Genomic DNA, 11,640 nt, shown 5'->3' with positions numbered 1-11,640 from the left:
TTTAAGACGTGAGTTATTCCGGGTCATATATTTAATACTAGCTGTTGCCCGCGGCTTCGCTCGCGTTAAATATGTAACACAGATCATTTACTTTTCTGATCTTTATTTTCGTATTTTAATTGATTTTTCGGAGGATTATATTTGCAAATTTTAGAATTTATAATCAACCTAGATGATCATAATTCGTTAAACTTTGAACCCCTGTTTCACATCTTTAGGTCAGGGGTGTAATTCTAGAAAACCCACGTGCTTCTTTTGCCCGCGACTTCGTACCTACGCGGCATAGGATTGTTCCCGCAGGATAGGAATAAGTGAATTCAAGAGAAAACCACACTGTCCGCGATTGAATTGAAACAGGCTTCTTTTATTTCGGGTATCGATTTTTAAAAAGCTTTTACTGATAGTTTTTTTTTTAAATCCGCTCAGTTTTTCCAGAGACTCCCCAAACAACCAAGAAGCAGACAAATTTAAATATTTCCTTTTCCCATGGGAATTTCGAAAAATCGTTACTTAGTGCACTCCTATGATACTTTATCTACATTTGTGCCAAATTTAGGTCTGTCAGCCTGTCCTGTCACAGTATACTGTTTTACAGGTATGGATAAATTTTGTTACGTAATGAGTTGATTGGTTTGGCGTAGGTACTTAATGTGTCCTCCTAACAGTTAAGGAGTTATACCTTCCATCATCAGCTCACCTGAATAACCAGAAAGAATACAACTAAAGGTCTACCTATACGTGCATATGATGTTTAAAGAAACTTCCTCTAACTCCTAACCCTTAAGGAGTTTAACCTTCCATCATCAGCTCATCAACATGAGATGATGTCTGTCAGACGCAAATACTTAAATAACTCGAGATAATTATATAAAAACGTAATGCGTGCCTACAAAATTTGAGGGTTGCCCTCGATTTCCCTGAGATTCCGTCATCAGATTCGGATTTGGTGACAATGGACTACCTCAGGAGTAGATATTATTTCGAATAAAAAATTATTTAAAAAATCGGTCCACAATTGAGCGAGAAATCGGTGAACTAACATAAATAAATATATATAGCGGAATGCATAACCTCCTCATTTTTTTGAAGTCGGTTAAAGAGCTTTTTGCAGCGTACGTGCAGTATAAAATTTTGAATTTTGAAATTTTAGCTTTCTACAACCAGTAAAACGCAAATCCTGTTTTTTTTCCGTTCCCATAAAAAAACGGGAAATGCTCTGTTAATGCTCCCTACACTCCCCAAGGAAACACACTTGCCAAGTTTCAGCTATCTACGACCAGTAAAAAGAAAAATCCCGTTTTTCCCTGTTCTCGTGTGAATTTTGGACAGTCCTCTCTCAGTGCTCCTCTACATTGCCGAATTTCAGCTTTCTACCAGTAAAACGAAAAGTCCCATTTTTTCCCTTCCCGTGAGAATTTTGGCAAATTATCTCTTAATCGTTCCACAATAATACTAATGCTGTTTAATGTAAAATTGCAATAATACTAACGATAAATCCCGTTTTTCCCGTTAACGTCAGAATTTCTCGGGAAAATCCTTTTGTAGTGCTCCCCTACACTCCTCCCCAAGGAACCTAAATGCCAAATTTGAGTTTTCTGCGATCAGTAAAACGAAATATCCCGTATTTCCCGTTCCCGTTGGAATTTTGGAAAGTCCTCTCTTAACGCTCTTCTACAATCCCCAAGCAACCTACATGCCGAATTTCAGCTTTCTAGGACCATTAAAATGAAAGATCCTGTTTTTTTCCCTTTCCCGTGGGAATTTCGGGAAATTATTTCTTAATGGTTTTCTTCACTTCTCAAGCAACTTACATGCCAATTGCAGCCTTCTGCGACCAGTAAAACGAAAAATCCCATTTTCCCGTTCCCGTCAGAACTTCGGGAAATCCTTTTGTAGTGTTCCCCTACACTCCTCAAGGAACCTAAGTATATGCAAAATATCAGTTTTCTAGGACCAGTAAAATGAAAAATCGATCCCGTTAAACTGAATATAAATCCCGTTTTTCCTTATCCCGTGGGAATTTCCCAAATTCCTTAAAACTTTTTTACTATTATAACCACCTACTTCTGTGCCAAATTTGAAGAGTCTAGTTATTATAGTTCATAGAATTCAGTTAAACTGAATATATAAATCCCTTTTTTCCTTATCCCTGGAATTTCCAAAAATCCTGAAATCGATGTTTTAATTAATGTAATACCTACTTGTGAATCAAATTTGAAGTCTAGATATTACAGTTACTGAGATAGGGTCAGTCGGAATCGAATATATATATCCCGTTTTTTCCCGTTACCGTTAGAATTTCCAAAAATCCTTCCTTAGTGGATGCCTACATTGTATAAGGTATCTATGTGCAAAATTTCAAGTCTCTAGGTCCAGTGGTTTGGGCTGTGCGTTGAAATATCAACGATTGCTTTTCGATTGACTTTGTCACCACATTACCCCCTTTCAGGGGTTGAATTCTCAAAAAACCTGAAACACGTGTTTACTTATTTGTTGTTAAGAATACTCCTGTGAAGTTTCGAATAAAATAGTCTAACTAATCTTGTTTCCCCATACTAACTTTGGACCCCCATTTCACCCCCTTAGAGGGTGAATTTTAAAAATCCTTTCTTAGTGCACCCCTAGACCTTAAAAGGAACCTACGTGCTAAATTTGAAATCCCTAGAACCAGCGGTTTGGGCTGTGCGTTGATACATCAGTCAATCACTTTTGCCTTTTATATATATAGATGAGTGAGTCTCACGGTAGTTTCATGTTCAAAATATCCAGTGGATCAAAATGTCCATTGCATCACAACATAGGTAGTACCTATTGAAAGAAAGTAAGACTAAATCTAGCTCGACCTAGTTGAACCGCAGCTAAACTATATAGGTAGTTCATAAGATACATGGCGATTAATATTGTAATCTCTGATTGTGTATCATAACTTTGTTAAAAAAATCATTATCATATCTTATGTTATCTTAAAAACATCTATAAAGTTATGTCTATGTCTATTGCTCATAAAAAAACATACATATAAGTGAGAAGATACCATCAGCCATATATGTGGTCAACCACCCTAAAGTTGATAATCGTCTGCATGTCATAAAGCAATAATGCCAATAGACGTGTCTGTCAACTAGAAAGTTCGACTATAGCGACATATTCATTTGATGAAGAACTTGTTTAAAAATTTATAGAATAGACCACTTATTTGGCTGAAGGTACATGTTTGCGTACGCGGCAAAAGGCTCAGGCTCAGCATGTGAGGCCTATGCTTCTCCGCGTACAGAAATTAAACTACACGAGATGGGTAGAACTTGACTTGTATATTACATACCTAATATTATCATAAGAATCTTAATTATATTTTGGAACACAACACAATATACAACAATATGATAGGAAACAAAATAAATAAAAACTACATAAATATACATGGTTAGAGAACCGGACTACGAAGCTTGAGGTCCCGGGTTCGATTCCCGTGTCGGGGCAGACATTTGTTTGAAAAATACGAATGTTTGTTCTCGGGTCTTGGGTGTTTACTATGTATTTAAGTATGTATCTATCTATATAATTATATTAATCCGTTGCTATATTATATTAACCCATAACATAAGCTTTGCTAAGCTTACTTTGGGACTAGGTCAATTGGTGTGAATTGTCCCGTAATATTTGTATATACCTAACTATAAAAAGAAAACACCATCTAAAAGGCCCTCCTGCGGCATAGACCCAGCACACTGGCGGCATTACCTCTCTGTACAGTCAGAGAAATTCGCTGGGAGAGGTAAGCGCCAGCGCTGGGGTCTCCTGAGGTCTCTATCAGCTTCATGGAAGGCCCTCATGTCAGCCGACCAGGGACCCATTGTGCCCACTGCGAGCGCCGCAAACTCATAGTCCTTTAATATGATCATTACTTTTTGTACAGAAATGATTCGAGCTCATCATAAATACCTACGTAGCGTAAACACGTCTTGTCACTGATGAATCTGATGATGATGATAATTTAGTTGGTAGTTATTGCATGTTGTTGTGTGCAAGGCTCGGAACCGGTTTATAAAATAGCGGTAAATACCGGTTTATTTCGGTTTAACTCCGAACTTTCATAAGAACGCCCGTTTTTAAAAACTTAACTATAACCTAAATAAACCGGTTTATTCGACGAGTGACAGCTGGCTGGCCGGTGGCGGGCGGCGACGTTTATCCTGCGCCGGAATAAACCGGTTTTTATTGTTCTAAACCGGTTAATCTGACAAGAACTTTATGCTCTGCTGCTTTAATGCTTTATGCTTTGTTCCTTAAAAACCGGTTTAAAAATAACGGTTTCGCGAACGAAACCAAAATGAAAAGGTTTTGCGCCAAGTACATGATAACGGTTTGGAAATTTAACCGGTATCCGAGCTTTGGTTGTGTGGCACTTACAAAATACAGATGGCACGATGGCGCCTCTCCTTAGCTGGCTCATGTCGAGGACCTCATCTAAAGTTCATTTACAGCAGCTGCATCTGAAATAATCGTCTCAATTGGGTTCTGGGCTACCACGAAATTCGAAAATCGAAGTTCGTGTCGTACGCGTACCATCCCTCTCACTCTCGTATTAAATAATATAAGTGTGAGCGGGAGGGCAAGGTACGAATTGAATTTTACACTTCGTAGTACAGGGTTTGTTTGTCCGACATAATCGAAACAACTTAGAAAACACATGACTATACATAAAAACATGTGAAATTAACAGAAAAAAGGATAATTAGATGTACAAAGGCGAACTTATCCCTTAAAGGGATTCCTTCCAGACAGATAACACCATTTAATGTTACATCTAAAGTTAACGGAAATAAAAAATAATACGTTGCATATTATTTGGAAATAATTTCAAATAACCACTTCAACGTAAGAACGTTTGGAAATAATTGAATCCCAGCCTATATACGTCCCACTGCTGGGCATAGGCCTCCTCTCCGAAAGAGAGGGGTTTAGGCAATTCAATGTTATGTGTGAAGTTCCCAATCCGTGAAATAAAATAACCGCTTCAATATTTTTATTATAAGTAATTAAAACAGATGTTTTTTTCCAAACCGGTGGTAGATTTTTAGAGATTCATCCGAATTTCAGCCAAACACGAACATAACGTGAATAAACGAATTTTGGATTTGGGTAGTGTAGGGTGTACCGTGTGCCATTTTAAATAAAAGGGCCTCAAATGTATTTATAATTAATTTTGAAAATTTTGCCCTTATTATGTTATATTCATAACCACTTGTCCGAAAATTTTGAAAAAAAACGATAAATATTTTTTTTACAATATTAATTATAAAAGGAAATCGATATGGGTTAAACCGATAGGATATGTGGTCCAGAATGGATCAAGTTAAAAAAAAAATAACATATCAGTAGGTATCGTACCAAATTTTCTCTACGCGCGTTCGACTCACACTTGACTGTTTTCTCGGTTATATATTAATATTATTATCCTAAGTACTGGTCATTTTTATTTATTATAAAAACTTACTTCTTAATAAAATATCCACTCCTTCCAACTAAACTAAAGTAAATGAAACTAAATCAAAATATCTTGAACAAAGTAAGTAAGTTAACACTTGAATAAAACCAAAAGAGCTTAAGTCAAAAATACAGAGCGTTTAAAAGAACTTTATCAGTACTAAAATAAAGCTTAAATCAGGTTAGACTTAGTTAAACATTTGCATTTCAAAACATAAGATAACATAACTCATAATAGTTTTTGACTGGATTCTATTGCGTAGGTACTTAAAATGGCTAATTTTTAAACAATTTCGTGGTACATACGATTGGTTCGACACAAGATGAAATATTAAAACGAATAAGTTTTTAGGCAGGATTCGAACCTGGAACTCCTACACGTGCCAATAAATGTCGTATAAGTACACAATATTTTAGAATATTGCGGCCATTCATAAATTTACGAATTAAATTTGGGTTTTGTTCCTAAAAATACAAACTATCATGTGCTAACTTTTGAAAAAAAAAATCGGTTGCAACGACAAAAAAAAATATGAAAAAAAAGTGATTATTATTTGTTATTTCAACATAACAATTATTAAATAATTTATTGAATCAGGCTTTACTTTGGTAAGGTCCGTATCAATGAACTAAAACAATAACTTTGCTCACCCGCGACCTTATGATAGCTACGTTTATGCAAGATATGTGTGTTCATGCAGTTCCTCCACCTGCACTGTAAGAACACACGCAAATCACACAGATCCATCTATCACCACCACCACACTACACTGACGCGTTTCGAACTCATCAGAGCTCATCTTCAGAGTAACACAACCGTACATGTACCAGATGTTAGACTCTAAATTGAATCAACCAAATTTTACCAAATTTTTTTCGCTATATGTTGGCTGTATATGTATCTCTTCTTCTAAGTCACTACACTTTTGACAGAGTTCACTTGAGGAACGGTAGTGAACCTTTACGACGGCATTCTTGGGAAAATACCTAGTGTGGTGATTTCCACTAGCCTTCCACCGCAGAGCTATTCTATATTTTGATAATAATACACAGAGTTATTTTTGATTTCCGTTAACTTTGAACATTCAACAGGTCAAATGGACTTATTTCTCCAAGACACTAGTGGCCTGAATGTTACTCTTAAAAAGTTTTTTTTTTTATGGTATAGGGGGCAAACGAGCAGGCGGATCGCCTGATGGTAAGCGATTACCGTCGCCCATGGACACCTGCAACGCCAGAAGAGTCACAAGTGCGTTGCCGGCCTTTAAGGTAGGAGTACGCTCTTTTCTTGAAAACTTGAAGGTCATATCGGTCCGGGAATACCGCAGGCGATAGTTCATTCCAGAGTTTTGCTGTGCGAGGCAGGAAATTTCTGGAAAAACGCACAGTAGAGGACCGCCAACCGTCTAAATGGTGAGGATGGAAGTGTTGTCGCGTAGGTCGGTGGCGAAAGGATGCGGCAGGGATCAACCCGAATAACTCCTCGGAGCACTCCCCGTTGTACATGCGATAGAGGATGCACAGTGAAGCTACATCTCTACGCAGCGTCAAAGAGTCAAGTCGATCAGAAACTCGCTGGCAGCCGACTATTCGAGTCGCTCTCCGTTGTATGCGGTCCAGAGGGAGAAGCTGGTACTGGGGAGCCCCTGCCCACAGATGAGAGCAGTATTCCATATGTGGGCGAACCTGCGCCTTATAAAGCTGGAGGCGGTGGGCCGAAGTGAAATACTGTCTCGATCTGTTGAGCACGCCGAGCTTCTTTGAGGCTAATTTAACCTTACCCTCTAAATGGCCGCGGAACTGGACTTCACTCGAGATGTCAATACCAAGGATTCCGATACTGGCTGTGGTAGCTAGGGAAGTGCTTTCGAAAAGAGGTGATGAGAGGTGATCAAGATCTGATCAGCACATGCACAAACTTTTTCAGGACGTGACCCTCCTGCTTACCTCCACATACAGTTATTTGTATTATCCTATGGTGATAAATTGATACTACAAACACTGAATAATCATACACATTAAAAGTGAGAGTGTTTTAAAAATACCGCGACCCCCTAAAGGGACATCCGCGATCCACCTGGGAGCGACCTACAGTTTGAAGAACGAGACGACTGGACTGGACTGTCGTCTCTTGATCATGGCGCATGCAACGGTGCCGAAATATCGAGCTTCTCTAAAATCGAGGTACGCGGAACAAAAACAGAATTTAAATCATAAAATGATTATAAAGTTATTATTTGTGTGAAAAAAATGAACTTTTTTCGATTTTTTTTTTATGCCATGAAGTTAATTAAGGTAGTTTCTATCAATTACCTGAGCCGTCTGCCGTCGTTAACAGGAATCAATAAAACCACAGTGTATACGGGATATGGCAAATTCCAGAGTTGTCAAATACCATGAGATGAGTTAGATGCGGTTGGAATTTGTCAAATATTTATAAAATGAGATTACATATTCTAAATATACTAATTTAATTGGACATACTTGAAATGTTTATTAAATACTATTAGTTTTGTAATTGTCAAGGTAGAATTGTGCTTGAAGGTCAAATGATATTATAAACATAAGAAGTCGTAATTAATATATACTTTACTATTTGTATTGTTTTCATTAGACGCAATGAGGGTTTCGTGACTAGCTAGAGGGCGCTAGTGTCGCGTGGTCTGTTGTCAAGTTTGACATTTGCGTGACGTTTGTGATTCCGTCCGCGACATTTTTCAAACAATTGCAGATTTTTGTAAGTAAACATGTTTTTTCTGTAATTTAATAGATGGTGTACATGAATACATGCCACCCTACGTAAGTTTAAGCTATTCAACCGTGAAATATCTTGTTGGAAGTGCGATTCGGTAACGCCAGAGACAATTTTGGTAACGCAGGAGACGCCCAAAGTGTGGGTAAAATAGTTGATTGGCCCAAATAACTATACTTGGTTGGATAGATATTTAACTAAATGTTTGTTTATTTGTTAGTTTATACTCTTTATTGTACAAAAAGGAAAAACAAAAAGGTTACATAAATAAAAGTTGTGTTAAGTACAAAGGCGGACTTATCCCTGCAGGGATCACTGCCAGTCAACCTTTGAGTGGTAGAGGAGCAATTCAAAAAACAAGGATCGACAAATAGAGCAAAACATTTGAATTAATATAAATGCAAATGTAAACAAAATAGCGTCAAATTTGTGTCTTTAATATTGAAATTCCCCCATTAAACCATATAAACATTTACATTTCTGTATTGAAATACACTAGTCTAGTTTGTATTACAATGACAGATAATTAAAATGTATAAAAATCTTTAATATACCAAATCTGGCAACTGAAGTTTGTTTACATTTAGTTAAATACCTTCCAAACCAAGTATAAATGAGCTAATCGCAGCAAGACTGTCAAACAGACTTCACGACACTAACGCCATCTAGCGATATTTTGCTTGTCAAGAAACCCTAATTGCGTCTACTAAAAACCGGCCAAGAGCGTGTCGGACACGCCCAAGATAGGGTTCCGTAGGCCTTACAAAAAAAACCGGCCAAGAGCGTGTCGGACACGCCCGAAATAGGGTTCCGTAGCCATTACGAAAAAAATAAGTATAATATTTTTCTAAGGATTTCGTATTTTATAGCACTGAATCGAAAAATCGTGGTTTTAAAAGACCTATCCAACAATACCCCACACTATAGGGTTAGTCGAGAAAAAAAATCACCCCCACTTTACGTTTATGAGAGGTACCTTAAAAATATTTTTTTTATAATTTTTTATTTTACCACTTATTTGGCGGTACTGATATGTATGCCAAATTACAGCTTTGTAGTACTAACGGTCTCTGAGCATAGCCGCGACAGACAGACAGACTACGGAACCCTAAACGAATCTAAAAATCGAAAATGATCGTAGATAACTTATTTTACAATGTTTAATGAAAGACCTATCTTTATTGATACCTTGCACTATCGATTTTGGATGAGAAAAAAAATACCCCCACTTTACGTTCAGGGGAGGTACGGTCAAGGACTTTAATTCATGAGCCACCATAGAATCATTTCACAGTAAACGTCATAGTAACATCGCATACATTATGAAGGAAAATCGTAATGAATTTTCCTTTGAAAAGGTTCCATGCTGGCCCTTAATCATGAATTAAAGTCCTTGACCGATTTTTTTTTCAATATATAATTTAACACTGTCGGCGTAGTTAGATAAAGTAGACTTATGCGTCAGAAAAGTTTTCGTTTACCGCCATTTTTGATGTCCATTTTGTTGTTGCTAATATTAGTTTTGTTTCATTATATGAAGCTGTAGGTAACAGCCAAATAAGTGGTCTATCAATTTTTTTTAAAGTTAAAATCATAGAAATACTGCTCTCCTAAGCCGAAAGGCGCTATCTCAAAATAAAATCGCTTTTCTTTTAAACTTTAAAGTTTAATAAAAGTTTTTTTGAAATAGCGCCTTTTGGCTTAGGAGGGCAGAATATATCGCTGAAGTCGAACTTTCCAGTTGACAGACATCCGTAATTATTAGGCGCATCACTAGCATTGTACGATAATGATTATATCGATGTGGAAAGCCCTACGATGTCAAACAAGTACAAGATTGTAAATTAGCACACGTCAATAATAGGACTGTCCTATCTGTAGCTAGCTACATATTAGTAATCTGTGGTCTATTGCATTATTGTTTTATGATACGATGACGACAGTAACTAGCACTGGTTATGAGTAGGTACTTAAATTTTTATGATTGGTTTTTTGGAGTCTTTTTGTATTTTTTATTTCAACTCCAAATTTGTTACTTTTACGGGTATCCCGTGAAACCATATCGAAAATACAAACCGAGACATGGATACACAAATACTATACTTAAATTTTTCTTTTCTTTGATTTAATGTAAAATTTAACTTAATGTAATCTAAAATACTATTTAATCTATTCACATATACGTTGAGCGCTGTATATACCTATTGTTAGTGTTATATATAGTATAAGAACCATTGTAAATCTAATGTAATTTCCTGTTTAAACACTGTTGGTATATCAATAAATAAATAAATAATAAATAAAAAATGATATGCAAACGATTATCAACTTTAGTGAGGTAGACCACATATTTGGCCAATGGTACCTACCATTTGTGACTAAATATAGTTCAAACCAATGGGTCCAGATGCAGAAATAAATAAAACAAAATTATACTGACGAAACGTTTTCATATATTTAGATATTTATAGTATCTTATGCTAATTAAGATATGATTTTTATGTTACATGCAATTTGCATACAATTTACATGTAGACTACAGTCATAATTTACATACATATTTCTAAGGGGTCGCTTCCAATGAAATCCAGATCTCATCCCGTTTATAGAACAAGTAATCGTATAGTGGAACAAACTGATTCATGTAGCAGGAACCTTTCAATAATCAATTTCACTATGTTATATCAATGAACTGAATCATGAGGGCTATCGCGTATGGATTCGCCGCTAGAGGCGCTAGTGTAGCGTGAGGTCTCCGAAATGTGAAATCTCATAGTTTTTGGGTGAGCTACGCGGGTTTATTTATAATTAGAATAGTTTTGAGAATATTTTGCAATACATGAAATTAATTATGCGTTCCGGGGCAATGAATGTCTATGTTTTGAGACAGTTTTGTCTTTCGGAATCATTTGTCCTCCCTTTTTTTCCGAACAGAACGACAAAAAATGATAGCCCTCATTAGGTAGTTTGCTCACCAGCGACCACGCTACGTTTATGCAAAAAAAGAACAATTGAGTCTATATATCATCTGGTAGCGGCTGTGTTGCTCTAAGTATGAGCTCTGATTGAGTTCGAAACACGACAATGTAGCGTGGTTTGTGTGATTTGTGTGTGTTCTTACAGTGTGGAGGAGAAGGAACTGCATGAACACACATTTCTTGCATAAACGTAGCTATCATAAGGTCGCGGGTGAGCAAATTTATTGTTTTAGTTAATTGATATGGACCTCACCAAACGCCAGATTCAATAAATTATGGCATTAGTAGCACAAAGGTCCCATGGTCCATGATTATGTTTGTTCGACTGTACAAGTACAGTTTTTAGGGTTCCGTACCCAAAGGGTACAAACGGAAACCCTATTACTACTGTCCGTCCCTCCGTCCATTTGTCACCAGGCTATA

At 36.8% G+C, this 11,640-nt stretch overlaps 2 protein-coding genes across 6 annotated transcripts in view; one reads left to right on the top strand and one right to left on the bottom strand.

Annotated features, from left to right (window-relative positions):
- The window catches only part of LOC141444702 (uncharacterized), a 26,921-nt gene extending 21,376 nt beyond the window's left edge, over positions 1-5,545 (bottom strand). Inside the window, exons 1-2 of the mRNA XM_074110295.1 lie at positions 5,498-5,545; positions 4,411-4,493 (exon numbers count right to left, since the gene is read on the bottom strand). Of these exons, the coding sequence (XP_073966396.1) occupies positions 4,411-4,453 (43 nt within the window). The 5' untranslated portion in view covers positions 4,454-4,493; positions 5,498-5,545. The remainder of the gene's footprint in view (positions 1-4,410; positions 4,494-5,497) is intronic.
- Positions 1-11,640, top strand: part of LOC141444740 (igLON family member 5-like) — a 253,183-nt gene that overhangs the window by 98,621 nt on the left and 142,922 nt on the right. The window lies entirely within an intron of this gene.

This window comes from Choristoneura fumiferana, chromosome 30 (assembly GCF_025370935.1).
Source record: "Choristoneura fumiferana chromosome 30, NRCan_CFum_1, whole genome shotgun sequence".
NCBI lineage: Eukaryota > Metazoa > Arthropoda > Insecta > Lepidoptera > Tortricidae > Choristoneura > Choristoneura fumiferana.
Note: the sequence above shows the minus strand (reverse complement) of the source record. Positions and strands in the feature narration are given on the sequence as shown.